Source organism: Penicillium soppii (assembly GCF_028829465.1).
Source record: "Penicillium soppii strain IBT 18220 chromosome Unknown utg000005l, whole genome shotgun sequence".
Classification (NCBI taxonomy): Eukaryota; Fungi; Ascomycota; class Eurotiomycetes; order Eurotiales; family Aspergillaceae; genus Penicillium; species Penicillium soppii.
Window position 1 is genome coordinate 1580486 of NW_026643235.1, and position 21612 is coordinate 1602097.

At 46.9% G+C, this 21612-nt stretch overlaps 11 protein-coding genes across 11 annotated transcripts; 8 read left to right on the forward strand and 3 right to left on the reverse strand.

The window, feature by feature from the left end:
* Positions 1-49: 49 nt before the first annotated feature.
* On the forward strand, positions 50-1863 carry N7529_006035 (MDR family MFS transporter; the record flags this gene model as incomplete). The annotated part of the gene is made up of 4 exons (XM_057241562.1): positions 50-232; positions 276-673; positions 733-1165; positions 1216-1863. 4 exons carry the CDS (start codon positions 50-52, stop codon positions 1861-1863), a joined length of 1662 nt encoding a protein of 553 aa, XP_057096921.1.
* A 282-nt stretch (positions 1864-2145) lies between these two features.
* On the reverse strand, positions 2146-3483 carry N7529_006036 (glycosyltransferase domain-containing protein; the record flags this gene model as incomplete). Its single annotated transcript, XM_057241563.1, has 1 exon — positions 2146-3483. One exon carries the CDS (start codon positions 3481-3483, stop codon positions 2146-2148), a length of 1338 nt encoding a protein of 445 aa, XP_057096922.1.
* An 898-nt stretch (positions 3484-4381) lies between these two features.
* Positions 4382-5646, forward strand: N7529_006037 (Drug/metabolite transporter; the record flags this gene model as incomplete). The annotated part of the gene is made up of 4 exons (XM_057241564.1): positions 4382-4621; positions 4687-4862; positions 4916-5138; positions 5194-5646. 4 exons carry the CDS (start codon positions 4382-4384, stop codon positions 5644-5646), a joined length of 1092 nt encoding a protein of 363 aa, XP_057096923.1.
* A 1761-nt stretch (positions 5647-7407) lies between these two features.
* ugd1 (UDP-glucose dehydrogenase) lies at positions 7408-9440 on the forward strand (the record flags this gene model as incomplete). The annotated part of the gene is made up of 3 exons (XM_057241565.1): positions 7408-7627; positions 7691-8172; positions 8229-9440. The coding sequence occupies 3 exons, from the start codon at positions 7408-7410 to the stop codon at positions 9438-9440; spliced, it is 1914 nt and encodes a 637-aa protein (XP_057096924.1).
* A 398-nt stretch (positions 9441-9838) lies between these two features.
* Positions 9839-11512, forward strand: N7529_006039 (putative MFS sugar transporter; the record flags this gene model as incomplete). Its single annotated transcript, XM_057241566.1, has 4 exons — positions 9839-9909; positions 9974-10279; positions 10332-10839; positions 10898-11512. Coding segments are annotated over 4 exons (1500 nt in total), but the record flags the coding sequence as incomplete, so codon positions are not given.
* Positions 11513-11686: 174 nt separating this feature from the next.
* N7529_006040 (Zn(II)2Cys6 transcription factor domain-containing protein) lies at positions 11687-13348 on the reverse strand (the record flags this gene model as incomplete). The annotated part of the gene is made up of 4 exons (XM_057241567.1): positions 11687-12409; positions 12486-12620; positions 12726-13235; positions 13292-13348. 4 exons carry the CDS (start codon positions 13346-13348, stop codon positions 11687-11689), a joined length of 1425 nt encoding a protein of 474 aa, XP_057096926.1.
* A 680-nt stretch (positions 13349-14028) lies between these two features.
* N7529_006041 (uncharacterized protein) lies at positions 14029-14625 on the forward strand (the record flags this gene model as incomplete). The annotated part of the gene is made up of 1 exon (XM_057241568.1): positions 14029-14625. One exon carries the CDS (start codon positions 14029-14031, stop codon positions 14623-14625), a length of 597 nt encoding a protein of 198 aa, XP_057096927.1.
* Positions 14626-16915: 2290 nt separating this feature from the next.
* N7529_006042 (uncharacterized protein) lies at positions 16916-17443 on the forward strand (the record flags this gene model as incomplete). Its single annotated transcript, XM_057241569.1, is given in 2 exon segments — positions 16916-17225; positions 17238-17443. 2 exon segments carry the CDS (start codon positions 16916-16918, stop codon positions 17441-17443), a joined length of 516 nt encoding a protein of 171 aa, XP_057096928.1.
* Positions 17444-17566: 123 nt separating this feature from the next.
* N7529_006043 (Oxoglutarate/iron-dependent dioxygenase) lies at positions 17567-18458 on the forward strand (the record flags this gene model as incomplete). The annotated part of the gene is given in 4 exon segments (XM_057241570.1): positions 17567-17764; positions 17823-18024; positions 18036-18200; positions 18253-18458. 4 exon segments carry the CDS (start codon positions 17567-17569, stop codon positions 18456-18458), a joined length of 771 nt encoding a protein of 256 aa, XP_057096929.1.
* A 119-nt stretch (positions 18459-18577) lies between these two features.
* N7529_006044 (Aminoglycoside phosphotransferase) lies at positions 18578-18977 on the forward strand (the record flags this gene model as incomplete). The annotated part of the gene is made up of 2 exons (XM_057241571.1): positions 18578-18721; positions 18771-18977. 2 exons carry the CDS (start codon positions 18578-18580, stop codon positions 18975-18977), a joined length of 351 nt encoding a protein of 116 aa, XP_057096930.1.
* Positions 18978-19852: 875 nt separating this feature from the next.
* On the reverse strand, positions 19853-21561 carry N7529_006045 (uncharacterized protein; the record flags this gene model as incomplete). The annotated part of the gene is made up of 3 exons (XM_057241572.1): positions 19853-19982; positions 20373-20997; positions 21045-21561. The coding sequence occupies 3 exons, from the start codon at positions 21559-21561 to the stop codon at positions 19853-19855; spliced, it is 1272 nt and encodes a 423-aa protein (XP_057096931.1).
* Positions 21562-21612: the final 51 nt, after the last annotated feature.

Sequence of the window (21612 nt, forward strand, 5' to 3'; positions counted from 1 at the left end):
GAGTCCCCACAGTTGATCTTCATAGCTGGGGGAATATAAGTTTGGTTTCATGGCAGACAAATCGAGCTTGAGAGATTATCGGGATGATTTCTCCACGGACGGAGATGATATCCCATTGAAAGAGGCAGGAGCGGAGGATAGCGATGAAGATGAGAAGCAAGAATATCCAACAAGCTCGAAGTTTGTTCCTATTCTGATAGGACTATGCTTTCAATCTTTTTGTATCGCGCTGGTAAGTTTCCAATCCTGAGGCGTGATGTTACGCGACTAACAAGGAAAACCCGTTTCCTCAGGACAACACGGTCCTATCAACCGCCGTCCCAAAGATCACCGAACAATTCAACTCCTTGGACGACATTTCCTGGTATGCCAGCGCGTATCTCCTCACTACGTGTGCAATTACTTTGCCGTTCGGCAAGATATACACGTACTACTCCACAAAATGGACATACCTGATTGCTCTCACCCTTTTTGAGATCGGATCTTTGATATGCGCGGTGACGCCGACGTCAAAAGGGCTAATATTCGGACGAGCAATTGCTGGCATTGGCTCTGGCGGACTTTCACCGGGAGCTCTCCTAGTGCTCGCGAATAGCGTGCCTCTTCACCGTCGCGCACTTTATTTCGGTATAATTGGCAGCACCAGTGGAGTTGCGACGATCACAGGACCACTGTAAGCCTCATATTCGAACCTTATCTTCGCCAGTTGTTATGGTAGCTAATCTTGGTCAGACTTGGTGGAGTGTTGACTGATCACGCCAGTTGGCGGTGGTGCTTCTGGATAAACCTACCCTTTGGTGTGCTGACAGGAATCGTTATTTTGATTTTCTTCAAGGATTTAACACAAAAAGCAGTCAAATCCAAAGTCAGTCACCTGGACCAGCTGAAAAGGATGGACCCGTTCGGTATTCTTGCCTTCGTCCCCGCCATTGTTTCTCTCCTACTATGCCTGCAATGGGGCGGCACCAAATATCAGTGGGGCAATGTTCGCATCATTGCTCTTTTTGTTTTGTTTGGTGTTTTTGGCACTATATGGTGCATTGTTCAGATTTGGAAACAGGACGAAGCCACAGTACCACCGCGTCTGCTTAAGAATCGCAATGTTCTAGGAGCAGTGATCCATGCAACATTCTTGGGGGGGTCGTTTTTCGTGTTGGGATACTACGTGAGTAACACAATTTGTCCATCCAGCTGCAGGGCTGACCTGATTCTTAGCTTCCAATTTGGTTCCAGGCCGTCAAAGAGGATACTGCCTCGCAATCTGGAATCAACAATCTCCCGATGGTTGTGTCCATGATTGTTAGCTCCGCCGTAGGAGGGCTTCTTGTGAACATTGTCGGATACTATACACCACTCATGTTCATCGGAAGCGCATTCCTTACAATTGGCTGCGGCCTGTGCACGATTTTCACGGTTGATAGTGGGAATCCGCAATGGATTGGATTCCAAGTGATTATTGGCATCGGAGCAGGACTTGGCTTCCAACAGTGCATAAATGCACTGCAAACTGTACTTCCCTTGCACGATATACCGGTCGGCATTGCCATTATCACTTTTGCTCAAAGTCTCAGTGGCGCCATGTTTATCTCAATCGCCCAGACTGTGTTCGAAAATCGCCTCGTGGTAAGCATCACAGAGCATGCTCCTCAGGTGAACCCAAATGTGTTGATTAAAGCTGGAGCTGCAAACTTGCCGAAGCGAGTATCCAAAGAAGTTCTACCATCCGTGCTTCATGCCTACAATATCGCTGTCACACAAACATTCTACGTGTCTGTTGCAGCGGCTATACTGTCGTTTATTGGTGCCGGGCTTGTCCAATGGAAGTCTATGAAACGACGACAGAAAACTAATTGTACGGATTGATACCCAGAGTTGGTCGTTCTTCATGAGCGTCGTGTACTGATGTTGTGTTGGTTGATTTGAGATTCGTGAACATTATCTGGTGCCATCGCATGTAAATAGCACTTTGAGATTGAAGACAGTTTTGACAGAATGAACACAGATTATTAGTGAACTCTAGTTGTGGAACTGGGCATAAGACAGACCTAGAAGCTAATGAAAGCTGGAAAAATGGATGGTTATACACAAAGCTCATGAAAAGAAGACCAGCCTACATCGAAGAAATCACATCCAGGAGTACCCCAGCTACTCCAATTTGTCACCAAATAAATTACCTTCATATGGTTCGCACAGCTCTTCCCAAGTGAGCCACTGCCCATCCATATCCACCCATGCACCGACGGAGTGCACGCTCGAATTAGATGCCGTGGGAAAGCCATGAGCAACAACCCATTTCCGCCCATCAATCAAAATGTCGGAAATTTTGTTGTCTTCCTTGGAAGACTCTAGTCTGGCTTCCAGAAGGGCCTTCGCATGTTTTTGGAACCACAGTCGGTACCACAAGTCGTCGAGATAGGTCTTTTCACCGATGCAGTGGAATAATCCGTAAATGTTCTTGGTCACGAGGTTTGTTCCCAGACGTAAGCTAGAGACGATGCTATGTTGGTCGGCCTCGAGAGTATGGCTGATTGGTTTCAAGAGCCGACTTAGAGAGGAGACCACGTTGGTAGGGAGATAGATCTCATAGGGTTGGGGATTTGGGGATTCGATTGGGTTTTCGGACACCGAGGCCCAAAGACCAATCCCATCTGGAACTGAATTTGGGAAGCTTAGATGCTCAAGGACGTGATCGGAGCCCACGCGAGTTTGGAATAATCCGGACTTGTAGTCGATGCCGATGTGGAACTCCGTTTTCTGCCCAGCCTCCCTAGTCGGGATAATCTGATCTGGGTCTCCCTTCGGTGCGATGTCTTTCGGATTCACATCATCGTGGAAATATTGATTATGTCGGTTGACGGAACGCCAAAATTCCTGTTCACCCCATACATCACTCATGTATCTTTGGTCAGAGTCGCTGAATTCGTGGATTGGGTCATATGTGGCTTTGATCTTTTCCAAAGTTGCAGCAAACAATTCTTTCATGTCTCCTACCGGGCCCAATATCGTGCCGGAATTCAGCCATCGGGGGAGATTGTGGCTCAGTTGCCCGTCATCTGGCCCAAATGCACCGACGGGGATGTCGATATCCTCGGGTATGGCCCAACATCCTGGCCGGTTCCAATCAAGCGGATAGCAAATCTTCTCTGGGCCAAAGAGAATGGTTTGTCTCGGACTGTTATCTCCAACGAGCTCATCCACTGAGTCTGCGCCGAAATGCGCAGCGATTTTGGCGTTTGCTGCTCCGATGACAGCGAAGTATCGCTGGATGAGAACATCGGCGGGGAGCTGGAAGACCACATCATAGCCATCGATCATAAGAACCAAATCATCCTCGGAGGCAGAGTTCAAACTATCAAGATAGCGCATTACATTGCGCACTTTGGCGAGATGGGTAACAGAGGCATCGAACTCCCCGGATTTGTTCCAACCGTTGAAAACCGGAATTGGATACCCCAGGATATAGACGATACGACAGCTCTGCATAGCTGGAGATTTGGGCCATTTGCGGGAACAAGCAAATGAAATTTGGACGTTTTCGGAGCGTCCTCGCTTTTACTTAGATCTGCTGTGCTTTTTGAATCTTCTTCGTTGAGCAAAGTCGTCTGTTAGAGTTAGATATTGAATTTCCAGTTGGTACTCGGATGTTTGAAATAGAATTGGAAGACAAACTCACATCATCTGATGATACCCGTAAAGGTATGTTTTCCCCGATCGGACTGTGGTATTGAAATAGAGTCACCAAGGCGACAACCACGAAGCTGATGAGAATTGCCCAGTGCCAGCGACTTGCCAGAAGCATCATGATGATAACCGTGGGCTCTGGAGGTGGTCACGATGGAGAGCAAAGCTCCTCCTCCCACTTTAGGCTTGATACAAAACTAAAGGGGAAAAGGCCAAGCGGATATTTGGGCACCTGTCTGAGCCTTCATGAGCCAAGACCGGATAGGTCTCTGGTGTTTCCACTCCCTGTTCTGCTGACAGCCAAGGCGGCTATGTGATGTAAATGCGAGACCCGAGAGGAAAAAATAGAATACGTAGCTGCCTTTGAATGCCAAGGTCAGAAATATTTTCCTTTACTTTTTTCTTTTTGGCTAGTGACTGTATAAATCATTCATTACGAGTGGGCCACGTACGATTACGACGATCAATGCCCCCACACTCGTATTGACGGTATTGGCCTTTCAACCATGCTAATTATTCTATTTATGAATTTTGAGGGGCGCCAACTGCACTGTTGGAATATAATATGATCCCACAAATTTGAAAGTTTCTTTCGTCGCTTATCGCGTGCCACTTTCGTTGCTCTCTCCATCACCTCACTTCCAGCTACAATCATAATATAGACAGGGTCCCGGGTTCAAAACCTCTGTTCTATGGGAAAATGAGCTACTCAAAGATTGATGAGCAAGCGGAGACAGAGCTAGCTTTGCTTTCTAATGAGGAATCCAGCTCAATATCGTCTTTAGACGATCTTGAAGCGAATCGCAAAGATAAAGAATCATCGCTTGCCACTACGGAACCCGAGTATCAAACACCGACTTCTGTGAAGTTCATATGGCTCGGCTCATACTTCTTCTTCAGCATGATGCTGACACTTTATAACAAGTTAATTTTGGGATCGGTGAGAATTGACAGCAACCATAACGAAGATCATGAAATCAAGAGCTGACTTTTGGGTTTCACTAGTTCAAATTCCCTTGGTTATTGACATGTATGCACACTACATTCGCTTCATTAGGAACCCTTGTACTCCTCAAGCTTGGGCGCTTCAAACTATCAAGATTAGGACGAAAAGAGCATCTAATTTTGGTCGCATTCTCTGTACTTTTCACGGCCAACATTGCTATGTCAAACTTTTCATTGTATGGTTTGATCAGAAACGCTATGGTTGAATATTCTAACCTATTGCCTATAGATCCCTCGTCAGTTTGGCATTCTTCCAAATCATCCGAAACACTGTTCCAATATTCACCGTTTTGATATACCGAGTTTGGTTTGGGCGCTCCTACTACATGGCAACATATATTTCGCTGTGTCCTATAATCATCGGAGCTGGAATGACAGTTGTTGGAGAATATCATTATTCTGTGCTCGGGCTATTCATCACTGTGTTTGGAGTCGTCCTAGCGGCAGTCAAGGTAATACAGCAACAACAGGCATCTTCGGAGGACTGTATAACTAACTTATCGGTAGACTGTGACAACCAACCGACTAATGACCGGGTCTTTGGCGCTTCCTTCTATGGAGCTTTTGTTTCGAATGTCTCCTCTGGCTGCCGTCCAGTCCTTCGTCTTTGCAGTCATTGCGGGAGAGCTCCCAGCGTTCTCAGAAGCTATGTCGCAACGTGCAGCTGAGTCTTCTAACCTTGCGACTATGGCCACCATCGCTTTTCTGCTTGGAAATGGCCTGTTGGCATTCTTTTTGAATGTTTCCTCCTTCCAGACGAATAAGCTTGCTGGAGCACTAACGATGTCAGTGTGTGGAAACCTGAAGCAGGCTCTCACATTGGCTATCGGTATCTTCATTTTCAAGGATTTCACGGTCGATCTCTTGAACGGAACTGGAATTCTACTTGTGCTGGCCGGCTGTGCATTCTTCAGCAAGGCAGAGCTGGATTCCAAAAAGAAAACTGCAACTACCTCATAATTATACTCCATGAACATAGTATACATAATTAAGACAAACGAATGAGAATAAATTGACATTCGACGTTTCTAATAACTGAGATTCGATCTAGAGGAGATCAAATGTGACGATACCAAAATTACAAGGCTCATACGATACGCATTTAATACAACCGAGCCGCAGGGTCTGAGAACCGTATTGCGGCTACGCTGGCACCGCCCGGACATAAGGAGCCCGCATATGTATCCGCCTCTACATCCTTGATATTGCGACGCGTATGCTGTATAGCTTCGAGCTGAGGTATTTCCGTTCTCGTATGATAAGCCCCCCTTTCGAGCGCTCCGTTCCGACATGATTATCGTATTCAAACGAGCGGACCCTTAATGTGATAATGATGATGCAATAATTCACAAGGATCAGGGGCCCAATCTGTTCAGGGCGTACGTACACCAATACTTCAATGCACGTGGGGACCCTCGGATGATTGTGGGGAGCGGAATGGGTGAGACAGTTGCGGTAGTTCATATCAGTTCGAAGAATGTGCACTATTTTTGATGATACATATATTACACTACCAAAAGGCATTATTTGATAGAGTGGGTAATCGGCTGCAGGCGAGTCATATGCGCTTTTACACCCTCGTGCAGAAGCGATAATTATTGTACTCCGTATTTAAGCAGCCTATGGCCGGTCATAACCGGATTTGGTTAGAGTTAAGAACGATCAAGGGTATGTAGGGCTGAAGCAGATCCTGGAGAGAACATACAACTTTCGCCAAGACAGCGCTTATAGATCAGGATATCGGGTCTAAAGGCTTGCCAAGTGATTAAGTGAAGTCCACTTGAGGGGATTTTTTTTTTTTTTTGAAACTTGGATCTTCTAGATCTGAAAGCGAGACAAAAGAGATCAAGAATCCGATAAATGCGTAGCGTATTAGAATTGAGATGCACATGGGCAATTGAAGCCTTGGGATTTGTTCATTTCGGACCCTCAGATACCAAGTGGCTTAGGGCCGTTCAGCCTCGTTCGGCATGTACATTGGTATTGTAATTGTAATACATGTTTTTCATATGCCTAATAGCCCATTCCCTCATTCTTAAGACATTCAAAGTATCCAAAAATAAAGTTTGAATACGCAGTAGTTGAACTAAATTTCAACCAATTGCCTGGCACAGGTGAACCGGATGGCTTCTGACCGCAATCCTGACTCGAACGGGGTTTTTCAAGCTAGAAATAACGCCACGGTCGAACTGTAAATCGAGGCTGATCACTGTTGATGTAATTGGTTGCATGAGATACCTTTGATTATCTTTCATTGGTGTATTAATTGTAACTATTACGTGTATATGCGCGCGATGCACGAGAATGCTGCAACAGGGTTGGCCAGAAGCCTGGTTGTATGAAGGACATTTGATGGCGCAAAGGAATCCCTAGCATTAATTATCAAACAATCCCCGATGCGCTTTAAACGTTTCAAGGTTGATATTGGTTGGTGCAAAGTTATGGGTCCCCCCACATGATGGCCAATCTATGGATAGATATTGGATCGTGATGCGGACATGGTCCTTTCCGGCGCTGTTCCACTAATCTCTGACAGGTAGCTAATTACCTTGGCGGAAAGAGAGGGAAAGATTTAAAAACGGGCAGTCATGTACCTGGCTGGGCTAAGTCTTCCGATGTGTCTCGGTCAATCTATATCTCCCAAGTGACACAACAGTACCCGATCAAGCTGCCTGGAGCCACTTCGGCTTTCGCACTTGTTAGAACTTACTGTTTTCAACCATGTCGTTGCTTCCTATTTCAGAAGTCGACTCTGAGACTTTCATTTCAGCTGAAGTGTCTACCGTCCCTACTACCCCTGAAGGAAGTCTCAATGGCGGCACAGATAAAGTCGACGCGGAGTCAAGCGGTACCAGGACGACTGTCTATGACGCAGATTCAGACTCTTCCATAGATCCACGACCAGTTCGAACTATTTGTTGCGTTGGTGCAGGATATGTTGGTATGTGTTGTATACTTCTGGCTTTTTTGCAGTCAAGATCCTAGGTTTGCTGATTGCCAATAGGTGGTCCAACTGCCGCCGTCCTCGCCTTTAAGAATCCCCAAATCCAGGTTACCGTCGTCGATAAAGATGAACGCCGGATTCGAAGGTGGAACTCTCGACACCTACCCATATACGAGCCAGGTCTTGCGGAAATTGTTCGAATTTCACGAGATGGGCTATCATCAAGCAAGGAGACAACGCCGACAAGCACCGAAGATGACGTCGATCAGCAGACCCAGTTAGAAAATCCAGTTTCCTCATCGGCTAGGGCGCCAAATTTGTTTTTCTCTGCCAACGTGGCGAAGTGCATTCGGGAATCAGATATTGTCATAATTGCGGTGAACACCCCTACCAAGATGCGTGGCGCAGGTGCCGGCAGTGCGACGGATATGACCGCGTTTGAAGCTGTGGCTGCAGATGTCGTGCAACATGCTAAAAATGGCGCGGTAATTGTGGAAAAATCCACAGTCCCTTGCAGGACAGCACAGATGATACAGGAGATTGTGCGTCACTCCCCGTCATTTAATTTGAAAAATGCTCATTATTTTCATTCATTCAGATTGCTGTTCGCCGTCCTGATGCACACTTCGAAATTTTGTCTAACCCCGAATTCCTCGCGGCTGGAACTGCCATCCAGGACCTGTTGCATCCAGACCGAGTGATTATCGGTTCCGCAACTACAGAACGCGGTCAAGCCGCAGCGGAGACTCTAGCTGGGGTGTATGCGGGATGGGTGGACCCATCTCGCATCATCACTACTAACATCTGGTCGTCCGAGCTCACCAAACTCGTGGCAAATTCTATGCTGGCCCAACGACTTAGCAGTATCAACAGCATTTCAGCAATCTGTGAAGCCACAGGGGCCGAGATCAATGAAGTTTCCGCTTCCATTGGAATGGATTCCCGGGTTGGCGACAAGTTCCTCCGCGCCGGCATTGGATTCGGCGGCAGCTGTTTCAAGAAGGATGTCCTCAGTCTTGTCTATCTCGCTGAGACCTTGGGGCTGAAGGAAGTTGGAGCATACTGGCACCAAGTTGTCCTAATGAACGAGTACCAACGCGACCGATTTACTCGCCGTGTTATCAAGTGCCTCAACAATACCCTTGTCGGTAAGAAGATCACTCTACTGGGATATGCCTTCAAAAAGAATACATCGGACACCCGCGAGGCCCCAGCCCTTGAGATTATTAAGAGTTTGCTTGATGAGAATCCCGGGGAGATCGCTGTCTTCGACCCTTGTTGCAATCCTTACGTTATTGAAAGCGAGATCCGTCAGCTGCATGGTTACGGCCCCCCAGCTCTCAGCGATGATGGTGGTGCTGTGAAAGTTTACTCGGATGCTTACGAGGCCTGTGCTTCATCAAATGCGATTCTCATCGTGACAGAGTTCGATGAATTTCGCAACAACGCGTCGGCTAATATCTCTCTTCCGCCAAGCCAAGAACCCTCCAAGGCTGTCCAAGAAAAGATAATTTCGGAGATAGGTGGCGTGAGAGACCATGCTTCTATCTCTTATATCCAAGATAAACTCAACGATGAGCCCAATTGCGCTGTCGACTGCCCAGACTGTCACCGAGAGAGCTGTAGCGACCCTGCTCCTCGCAAGCTTAGCGAGAGCATGCCGAAGAAGCAGGTTGACTGGGAGAGGATTGCGGAGAACATGGGGACGCCCAAGTGGCTTTTCGATGGGCGCTGTATCATTGACATTAAGAAGATGAGCAAGTTAGGCATCAAGGTTGAGAGTATTGGTTCAGCTGGTGATGGATTTTAACCATGCGGGAGCTTTTCGAGATTGGGAGATGTCACTCGTGTGACTAACTTGTTGTTGATAATATTTCATGATTTTATTTGTAAATAAATCATCTAATACGTTGGGTACAAGGAAACAGTACTTCCAGGGTCCATATAAAAAAGTAGCAATTAGCCGGCGATTACCCGGGGTATCCAAGATAAGATATCGTAGTGGAGCGAATAAGCTGTGGGGATGGCTTATGGAGGGGCATCTAAACGGGTTCAGGATTCCGATGAAGATTTTTTTCATTGCCTTGCACAATCATATTTCTCATACTGGATGCTTTTTCGTCTCGAGTGACTTGACATATCACCCGTTATCAGAATCATTTCTACGGGCAAATCCCGACTATATTGACTATGGCCCTTTCCCTTAGGAAACGATTAGAGAAGATGCCGAGATACGTGTCAGCCAGCATATTATGTTCGATGAACGGGTTGTTATTTGGGTATGCAACGTGATTTTTGGTCCTTATATGTACTACTTAGCGTTAACTTTTTCTGGATGGATAGGATGGACACAGGGATTATCGGACCTGTGACAGATATGAAAGACTTCGTGGCACAATTCGGTGGTAGTCAATCTGCTACGATTCATGGTCTCATCGTATCATCTATCTTGATTCCAGCGGCAATATCTTCATTCTTTGCTGGCCTTCTTGCAGATCGATTGGGAAGATCCAAAGGAATCAGCATTGGAGTTTTCATATTTGGAGTGGGTGCTGCGTTAGAAGCATCCGCAGTTCATCTTGCAATGTTTATTGTTGGTCGGTGTATAGAGGGTATTGGGGAAGGCCTTTTCCTAGGAACCTTGGTCGTGTATGGTCAACTCATCGAACCTTGGGAATCAGCCAACTAACTCATCATCTAGATACATCTGCGAGATCTCGCCAACGAGAGTCAGGGGAACATTCACAACAGGACCTCAACTCCTCATCACTCTTGGTCTTGTCACCGGATTCTTCACGTGCTATGGCAGCTCTGGAATTCAATCCTCCATGTCATGGCGCACGCCCTTCATTCTGCTCGCGTCTTTGTCGATGATCCTTTCCGCAGCCTCGCTCTTCTTCCTTCCTCCATCGCCTCGATGGTTGACTTTGCACGGCCGCGATGGAGAGGCAGCAGAGGCTTGGGATTATCTAGGTGTCAGTCAAGCAGAGCGAGAAAAGGTGGAGATTGAACTCGAATTTGGCGACGTTGTCTCCCCAGAAGTGCAAGACAAGGGGCCGAGCGTTACAACTTCCACAGAGCTCCAGACCAAAGCCAAACCCATACATACTCTGCTTGATCTTTTCTCTCGCGACGTTCGCTCGCGTACTAGTCTTGCAGTGTTTATGATGGGAATGCAACAGTTGAGTGGCATAGACGGTGTGCTATATGTAAGTTGAACGGCATGTGAGAGTTCCAGATTCCAGGATCCTGACCAAGATGCGATAGTACGCTCCTCTCCTGTTCCAACAAGCCGGTCTTGCCTCCTCGGAAGCAAGCTTCCTCGCATCCGGTGTCTCAGCGCTGGTCATTTTCGGCGTCACAATCCCCGCATTGATCTGGGCCGACCAATGGGGCCGCCGACACAGCACAATATACGGCGGAGTTGCGCTGAGCATCACAATGTTTTTGATTGGAGCTCTTTACGCCTCCGGATCTGTTCATGCTTCCTTCGGAGCCGGACGTTGGGTAGTCATCGTTACCATCTATATCTTCGCCGTGATCTACGCCTTGACATGGGGAGTCGGAATCAAAATCTATGCGGCTGAGATTCAACCCCAACGCACTCGTGCGTCAGCTACTAGTCTGGCGCATGGCAGTAATTGGGCTGCGAACTTCCTAGTTGCATTGACAACTCCAATCTTGCTGGCGAAAAGCAGCTTTGGGGCATACTTTCTGTTCGGTGGCTGCTCCATTTTGACCGCCATTGTTTGTGCCCTTTTCATGCCGGAGACGAAGGGCAGATCACTGGATGAGATTGAAGAAGCGTTCAAGCGAAAATCGCCTCGCAGTAAGAGTATTGCAGACGGTGTGCTGCGGCCCATCATCCAGTGGAAACATTGAAGCGCGCTGTTTCATTGTTGCTCAGTAACATCGATAGTTTATTATTGTCTGGTTTCAAGAAGCGGAATAGGGAATATTGATAGACGGTAGCGGGGATAATCAACAATACAGATGAATATCATGAATGAAAATGGTAGTTTACAACCAACAACGCCAGCAGAAAGATCTTATTGCTTAGAGAATGCAACAAGATTCGGCACCAACTAGAGCTTCTTCACCATTTTTTGAGTCCTCGGGGGAATTTAACAGCTTCCCAGACGCAGTTCGCACGCGGTGGCTATTCAATATCAAACCCAAGCAAATTGCCTGACTCATCCATGGAACTTCTGCGAAGTCGGACTGGTACACAGCAATGAGCGATTCTATTTTTGCCAATTGGAAGATGTCATCTGTCGTAGCCCAGGCGACAATAAGACATAGCGGGCTGTACGACGACCCCACAGGCCGGTAACAAGAGGCCAATTCGGTTTGAATGATAATCTCGTTACAAAAGTGAGCGGTCTCTTCTGTCAAATTCGTGTTGAGCGGATCAAACACGCGAAGAAGACTGTTCAAGAGCACTGCCAGCGTACAGACAATGGTATAGGCTGATTGAACCTTGCAATGTCTGGCAACATCGGGGGAAGAGAAAGACACAAGAACAAATTTTGCGCATTCATCCAGGACTGGCTTTAGCGTTAGAGAGTCATTTTTGAGTATCAGATATATCCTTGCGATTTCGGAAAGATGTGCATCGGGATTTTGGACGAATTCGGGGATCATGGCGATATGATGCATCTGGGCAGATGATTGTGACTGCTCGTAGCCACGAGGGTTGAGACGACGTCTATAGGACGAGATAATTTCCCAAAATTGGGAGTCCATCTTTATACGAGGATTGACGATGCTTTCCAGAATCTGTATCATATCTCATCCGTAAGTGAATCGGTTGGGCAATTGGTTGATCCTGAGAGGAGTCAATATGAACACCTACTATGGGCGCACAAAGCGTGATGACCATTTCCATCTCAAAGGTGCCTTTCCATTCATGCAATGCCGCAGCTTTCAAGAGAAACGATATCGCCTCGCTATGACCAGTTATGGAATCATCGCTTTTACCTAGCCAACTCTATTGATTCCATGATTAGCTTTTCGCATTGTTTTTCAAGTTTGCGCTCACCCTGCTCTGTGTCCTTTTTGATTGTTCCAGGACACGGGGTGTGTCTAAACTCACCTGGCATACAGTGATCAGGTAGACTGCACATAGAGTATGTGCAGCCCGGGCCTCTGATGGGTTATTCAAGCAATTTCTCAGTGCTCGCAGTGATTGGCCGTAATGCACCAGTGCATCGCGCGGAACAGAGCCCGTGATGAGAAACGGATAGGCACTTGATATCGCTTTCACTGCCGAATCAAGGACGACACTATTCCCCAATCGCTGTGGGATATCACGGAAAAATGATCCGTAGTAAGACACCCCATAGCGGACGTCAGTCACCTGCAAAGTTGCTACGAAGGATGCTGCCAGACTACCGGTGGTAGTATTGAGTACCTGTGCCGGATTCCCAAGGGGGTTTGATAATTTGCGTTGGCAGGTGACAGTCGTTTGTTGAAGGGTTCCTGCATCTTGCGGTTGGCTCACTTTGATAGATTGGTTCTTGAACATGAACCGTTGTTGACCGCTTCCAACACACGTTATTTTGAGACGTGCGCAACGTGAACATGTCGGTTTTAGTTGATCGCACTGGCCCGTGCATTAATAAAGTATTCACTAGCTCCAAGCGTGGAGAAAAATCCCACCTTCTTTTTCACCTTGCGGCACGCATCGCAGCCTCGGCTAGATGGGACCCCTGGCATTTTTACCGAACGTCACTGTAGATTGTCGTAGACTTTTGGTTCGTTTTGGGTCAAGTGAGAAGAGTTGAGGCATTTCCTAGATACTGCATCCCAAATAAGATATTTGAGACGCTGAGTGTGTTTTGTTTCAACGACGTTAGGCATTGACACAGCCTCGAGCCAAGCCAGCCAAAGCCATTTGCCAAGATAACTTACTTGGCGGTAATATGCAGTCACCAATTAGTAGTAACGCACAGGTGTCAGAAATAAGATTGTGGCAGTTGCCACGCCCTCGATGAAATGGCCCCACCATGACCCGTTATTGCGGTCAGCCCAAGTCTCCACAATCGAAACCATCAATCTGGATCAATCATGTGCTGTGATCAGATTAGAGACCCACATCACGCTAGACAGCGCACCATTTCGCTCGATTAGGAATAGCCTGGGGCACTCTGAGATCTACATTCAGCTATCATGAAGAAACAATTCAACCATGTTAGGGTCTCAGTATGTTGTTTTCAGGCGAGCACACGAGAATGTTGGTAAGAGGCAAATTCCAACCTGATTTAGTGAATATATGTCATTGTCCTCGAAAACAGATATATATGTTGCAATGGATTATATGAACGGCTCTTTGATCATCCCAAAGTTTCTGAATTTTCTATCAAAATCTCGATATCAATTTTTCATTGGGTCTCACTATGGTAGCCCATATGTCCTCACTATTTTCATTCAGCTCTATCAGCAAGTCCTCAAACAACCCGGCCTATGTCTCTTTTTCTATGCGACCAGCACCTGGAGATCGGGCAAAGATCCTGGTCCATCCTTCAGGCTATTCAGGACAAGCCCCGCCTATATACTCGATCACAATATCGGAAACGAGTACCCCCAACGTGATTATATTTCGCGGCTGGGGAGGAGGGCCATGGGACATCGTTGGCGACAGTCGGCTTTCAACCTTTTCTTCCAAATGCCATCTGACCATCCAAGGCCAATCAATGGAAATGCGCCTCAACAAAATGTCGGGCACCTGTACACTCGAGAAGCCTACAATGGGCAAATTGAAGTGGAAGCTAGATATGACATTGAAAACCCTGGAGCTGCGCGATGCTTCTGGTACGAAGTTGGCAAGACTTTACTCGGGGAAGGCATCGGGAGAAAAGATTCTGGATATTCTTGTCCCACATGATACTTGGTTTCTGGAATTAGTGCTTCTCTCAGGGTTGACTGCAAGAATGAAAAACAAGACTGAAATGGAGGCTGCAGGGGAGATTTTGAGTTCTATCCTAGGGGCTTAATATGTCTATACTAAACTATAATCGATGTGGTTGTCATCTGTAGGCGTAATGGGGGCCGGTGGATTGTCTAAAGTTGAGTGTAACCGAATGAGAACGAATTGCAATAAGATCTCATAATTTTTTCTTTTCACTCTTCTCACTTGGTAAGGACTTAGAGAGACTGTGGTATCTTGATTCGAAAAAGATGCAGACCGACTTCTCAACATGGCGCACCTTGCTTCCGTGTGATACATTCTTTTTGCCGACACCAAGCACCTGGCTGTTATCGCAGCTAACGCCTCTTGCGGGGCGATATGTTCTTTGGTGCCTCCGAGAATCGATTTCTAGCGATGTTCCAGCCCTAGGGCGGAGCCCAGAAAGGGCCAGAGGTGTGTTGATCAACTGTAAGATCTTCACTAAAATCTAATCAGAAAAGAGTTGGCCCATCACATCTGAACATATTCTGAAAGAGCCTTAGAGCCAGCCAAGGAATCGGATCAGGTTTTTGATGGCATAAAGCGGGCTCGCGATGTGAGAGAAAGCGGCTAATCAACGAGCGCGTTTATCGACATGCACAGCAAGGGCGATTTGTGCTCATACTCAAAAGTGACCGTTGGGTTAGAATTCAAACTGTGACTGCTGTTGCGAAGGCAACTTGTGGAAAATTGCTTGGCCGCGAAGTTTCCATCCTGTGGATTGACGCCCATGCCGATATCAACACCACACAGAGCAGTGCGGGAGGAGGGATTCATGAGATGTCAGTTGAATTTTCTTTAGGACTGACAAAGCCTTCCAGTGAGGAACCCTCTGGTTATATCAAAAAGTGCGATTTGATCAATCTCGAGCGGGTTGTTTAGATCGGGCTTCGGAATGTCGATGATGCTGAGAAGATGTTAATCGCGGAACACAATATCGAAGCTTTCAAGATGGAGGATATGCGAGTCATATTCTGTTTTCGTGCTAAGTGCCGTTTGACGTGTTGGTCAGTCATGGTATCGAGAAAATTTGTAAACCTAGCCCTTGACCATATTGGTGAGACTCCGAAGCATGTCTCTTTTGATATAGACTCGCTGTATTCGGGGCGACGCCCTCTACTGGATTTCCTGTCGCATCGAGTTTGTCATATGTCTCAAAGCGACTTGGCAAATCAACTTGGCGAATCAGTGAATCTTGTTTCGATGGGATTGGTTGAAATAAATCCCGATTTTGAGAACTTCAAATTGGATATCACAGTGGAATCTGGAGGTGCAGTCATCAAAAATGCACTAGTAGCATAGTAACTAGCACGCCTCATGGTGATATTTTCATGAAAGCTGGCAACAGGCTCCTTAAATAGTAATCATTGGATGGGAATAAATTTTTCGGATTTTTAACAACAAAGTCAAGAAAGCGAGTCATCGTTACCTACTGAACTGAATCTGTGTAACGGTGACGAGAGGCAGAGGCCACTGCTGCTTACTGAGTTTTTCAATCTCTGACTCCTTGAAAGAAAAAAAAAAGGAATATTGTCCATTGTTGCCTATCTATATATATACCAGATTATCCTAGGTCTCGAGACCTCTCCCTTTCATGTTTGTGCTCACCTCTCGCCGATTTTGATCTCAGAGCTACTGATATTTGAGAGAATTACTAGAGGAATTTCCTAGTATACTTCGATCCGAAAAGTGAGTATAGAGGTTCCTAAAACGAATATCCCTAGGTCGGGTGACGATTGAGCGTTTTACGCAGCTACCTTGTGGATGCAGGCGGAGTGCGAAACTGCGTAAAAGACATATCCAGTTTTAAGAAAGGGGAGGGATCGCGGCAGAAATAAGGAGAACGTGAAATTGTGACAAAAGTCTATGGTGCGTGTGACACGTCGATTTCCTAATTTGGATCACGACTGTGCGGCTCATTGCTGTATATAATATAACTTTGTTTTTCATTACCCATTTTCACTTCTTTTTTTCATCTCCATGGACCTCTCCATTTGAGTACCATTTCATTAGCAAGCCTCAACGCATCTCAATACACTTCATCGTCGCCGTTTTCCTCCCGTTCCATACATCGAAGGACTTGGATATGGAGGAAGCCCGTTTACCGGATCATGAAATGGAAGACACGCACCTTCCTAAGCGCCCCGAAGTTGAGACTGATCCAAACGATCTCGCAACATTTGACATGATTGAGGTAGCTATGCCATCGTGTTACATGTCTCCGGCCTGTTCTGCTGGGCTCGCTGTTTGATCCCTCCTCTGATCAAGGATGAGACTAGGACGCCAAGCTAGATGCTTGTCTCGATCGAATTTGGATCCAGCTCTCCGAATTCGGAATGTCCAAGCTCTCAAATGACACAGGCAGCAACGGCCTACAACTGCCAGACTTTGAGTCTTTCAATAAGCAGCAGAAAGAAAGATTGGAGGAGCTTACGACAGAGTTACTGGACAATTTGAGGAAGCTTTCAGGCCCAACCTTCGAAAGCAATATCTTAGAGAACGAGGAGATACAGAGACGGCTGTTACGCCGACTGCAGGTCATGATCGACCACCAATCCAAGGTGCCAGATGGACCTCAGGACAAACTCGGTCCTTGGGCCAGCGGTTTCTTTAGTGAAATCGCAGATCCGCTATTTGACAAGTTCTGTCAGTAGTTAGATGGCATAAAGGCTGAAGACCCGACAGTGGTCCCTCTAGCTGAAATTGCCTTTCGCGAGCGCTGTGACAAGCTAAGAGCGTCAATTTACAACCTGAACACTTCTGCTCCGTTTGTGTGTGGAGGCCTGATCCCTATTGAAGATAGAGATACGCCCTCTACGTCTCTAGGGGATAACTCGGTATCTCCTGCTGTGACAGTCTTCTAAATTTCAGGTGGAGATCATAAGGCGCAAAAGCTAGCTCTACCTCTTGACCGAAACTCCGATCCCGACTCGGCAGCCGACACCCTGAAATAACTAGTCGCTGATTGTGATCCTGCTAGTTTTGGTATGGGGAGCGAGGACGTTATTGATCCTAAATATCGCAAAGCAGGCAAGCTTGATCCTAAGCAATTTGCGACCAGCTTCCACCTGTCCGCCTTCAGAATCCTCGATAATGTAGAGCAGATCCTTCTCCCAAATTTTGAAAAAGCCGATCGGAGGCCTATACCCTTGCGGAAGTTGAAGGCTCAGTTGTACAAATTGAATGTATACTGATTCTCCAATGTAATAAGATAAGTTCTATAATTTATACTGATTTTGATAGGTATACTCTGGTCCGTCTGGGCTTTTCAAGAAGCATGTCGACACACCCCGATTTGACACTCAAATTGGGTCGCTCGTTGTTTGTTTTCCATCGCCATTTCAAGGTGGTATTCTGATCGTTCGACACCAGGGTAAAGAAGTCGACATCGATTGGAGTCAGAAGAGCAAAACTACGATTCAGTGGGCTGCGTTCTATAGCAACTGTGAGCATGAGATCAAAACTATCACAGAAGGGAACGCATCACTTTGACATATAATTTTTATGTGACTACCCCGATAGGAGGGTCTATTCCACCAAAGTCAATTGTTAACCCCAAGAGCTTGTCTCTACATGGGTTCTTAAGAAGCATTTTCATGGATCCCAAGTTTATAAGAATAGGTATGTTTTCCTAACAACACAAAGCTCTCTGCAGAAGACTAACTATTACTAGGTGGTGTTCTTGGTATCTATTGCTCTCATTCATATCCGCATACATCTCCCGAGGTTAAGAGACTACTGCCGAACACGCTTAAGGTCGCTGATCTTAAGCTTTACTCTGTTCTGAAAGATCTAGGGGTGCATGTCGAGATTAGTCCTGTGATGGACAGCGAAAGCAGATATTTTATACTTTCCATGAGAATGACAGTGATTATCTGACTCAAAGCTATGCTGAGGGGAAGTCGCTCGAAGAAGGGTGGTCGACCTTCCTTTCCTCGGCGCCTATTGGTTCTTCCAATCTAGACATATACGGGAAATTTCTTCTGTTTTCGCGCAGCATGGAGAATTTTGAAAACTTAATCAAGTTTGCAAAGAAAAACCACCTCGAGGTTGACTCTGATCATTCCACCAAAGGCCGTCTACTCGGAAGGCTGAGACCATACATTACCACCGACATAGGCGAATATATGGAATCTAGTGACGTGAGTGTGACAGGAGCTGAGACATGAGAATATAGCTAATAGATCGCAGATCATACGCCGTACTCGAACTGTTGATGTTGAGTATTTGCCGGGAATTACGTGGATCAATTCCAGCAAACATCAGGAGATGGACTTTTCCTTCATCCTCTATGGCAACGAAGCCTCTATTGGCACATGGTACTCCTCTGCTGCGCTTATCGTCGGTATCCCACCCTTCTACAAGCGACAGGAACTCGCTTCAGCCCGAAGTTGGTAATGAATCTTGCTAGTTGAAGTTGATGGCGACTTCGACCTGTGAGCTGGTGCTTTCTGTTTTGCTGAGTTTGATTTTTATTATTTTTTATTGTTTTTTATTTTTGCTATTCTCGCTCGTGGTGATCCGTCTTTGATATGCTTAGCAGCATCAGTACCCACCCTAGTTTCCGAACGGAACCCTTCAATGAGTGATTTTCTTAGCGGTCATACAGTGTAAGAGTACTCCATGAGATTAGTCGATCGGTAGCCATTAGATATGCATGATTGAAGGGGAAAGAGTCTCCTGAGACTGCAATGAAAGACACAGAGTATAAAGAGATGTAGTTGTTGAAGTCGTATAGGAAAAAATTGTTGCCGGAGTCGAAAGCCCCGGGGAACAAAATTAAAAGCTCCGCTGTAGTTTGCATGGTTTGCAGCCCGCCCGGTGTATAGCAATGACATGTTTTATACTTCGGCAGCGTCTAAATTTTGGTATTTTATGTATCATCATGTTAAATACAGCAAACTGGATTGACGTGCATCACAGGCCTATCTACTTAAATAATTAACTAGCTTTTGAAAGAGAATCAAAGTAACCCGGAAAATAATACAGTCTAATATCGTGCATATGAAACCCACAAAACAGCCCTCACATTGATCTCAGATGGATCATCCATAGCGGGAAAGTCACGCGACACCTGCCCATTTCCGATGAACAGAACGCCTAATCTCAAACCCCATTTTCAGCATCTTACCTAGGTATATTGCCCTACGTTAATGAATTAAGTTAAACCGATCCCTAATCCTCCTAAATATAGCCAAACCCTGAGACATTTCCTCCACTGTAAGCCAAGCGAAAGCGAATATCTCGCATCGCGATCCAAATGCGGACAAAATCTACGCGCAGGCCTCGCTGAGCGTAGCATGCGCGACGTCATACATGTTAGGGGCCGCGCGGAGCACCGCCGTGTAACCAATTGCGGGCTGCCACCGAAGCCTTCGGGAAGGCTTCGGGTTGAGCTCGTGCCTGGTGGGATTTTAGTGCGCTTGGCGTTGGTCTCGGCGTCACTAGGGCTGACACTGTGGGGACTGGTGCAGAGCGAGGTTTAAACGAGACTGGCCTCATAGGGCGGATAACTAGTATAGTAAACACTGCATGGATATTCAGGGATTGTTGGTATATTTATAAAACTTGTTGATGAATGTGTAGATGATGTATGTACATATAGGTAGTTAGGCGCAAGTGTCGATGTAAATATGCGGTCATTAATGCAACTCTAATCTTATTTGGCGCGTTGGGGCAATGGCGCATGTGGGAAAGAAACTACACAACCTGGACATTATTACTGATACATCCAAGAAAAGGGACCTCCGGGTATAATCTGTACAAAAATCGACATCGCGAAGCACCTAGTACCTCGGTTTGGGCCAGCCAGGGATGTCACCAAAAAACCGCGACCGATAGATCTCATTGCCTTCCATGATCTTCGTGCGCACGCCATCAACCACAAGACTCGTATGGTTGCCACGGAACAGCCTCCACAGCGACTGCGTGTAGATAAACGCGCCGTCCGGTGCAAGACTTAACGCCTTCAGATCGGACTGCGGCAGCTCCTCCCACTCGCCTTGCCGGTTGATGCCGTGCCGGTCGTTCGACGTGCACTCGAACCCAGGCATGTACTTGTCAATGACTTCCTCGAACTTGGCGGTGAACGACATACTCTCGATGTCGAACGCGTGCAGCCCGATGTCGTTGCTGACGATGAATACTCGCTCGTTCGGCACGGGAACCAGGTCGTGCGGCCCAGACCACCAGCTGTACCCGTGGCCCCATTCCGTGTCGATGTCCCAGTATTCAGGGAAGGTGAACTTGAAGGCCGGGTCGTCGCGAAGAAGCCCCGTCACGTTGTCGAATGGGTACCCCTGGATCACGCCATAGGCGGGCTCTGGATCTGAGCCATCCGCGGCTACATTGGTCCCGCACGCCCACAGCATCTGGCCGTGTTCGTCCCAGATCATGGCGTGGATGGCGCGGAGGCCTTCTATTTTCTGCAGGATGGGGGGTCGTTGAGTAAGGGGAGGGCGGAACTCATGTTGTATATTTGAATGCCGTCTTCTGCGCGTTGGCCGGTTGTGGCGACGGCCAGGCGGTCGCCCGGGAGGGGTTCAATGCTGTGCGAGTTCCACAGTACGTCTGTGCCTCTGTCGAGGGCGAAGGTGATTTTCTTGTCAATTGAGGGGGAGTCAGGGGTGTGATTGACGACCAAGATGGCATTGCTGTAGATTGCAGCGACGGACTTGCCGTCGCGCATGTATTTCATGTCGGTCGCATCGTTGGCACGGCTAAACAGGCCGCTACGAATACGAGGTGGAAGGGGTTGTTTGACATCTTTCCGCTCCCAGGACCATTTGACGATTCCTTCTCGGTCGTGGATTTTTAATGTCGGGGGAATTCCATAATCACCCGTGATTATATCTTGCCAGGGGAGAGGTTTTAGGGCTGTTGAATTTTCGGCTTGGAGACGGGCCTGAGGTTGAATGAGTGGCGCTTGAAAGGCCAGGGGCTCGAACAATAACGAGATCCAACCGAATATACTGCCTAACATGATATAAGCATTTTCGTGAAACAATCGAATATATCAAGGGAAGAGAGGTGA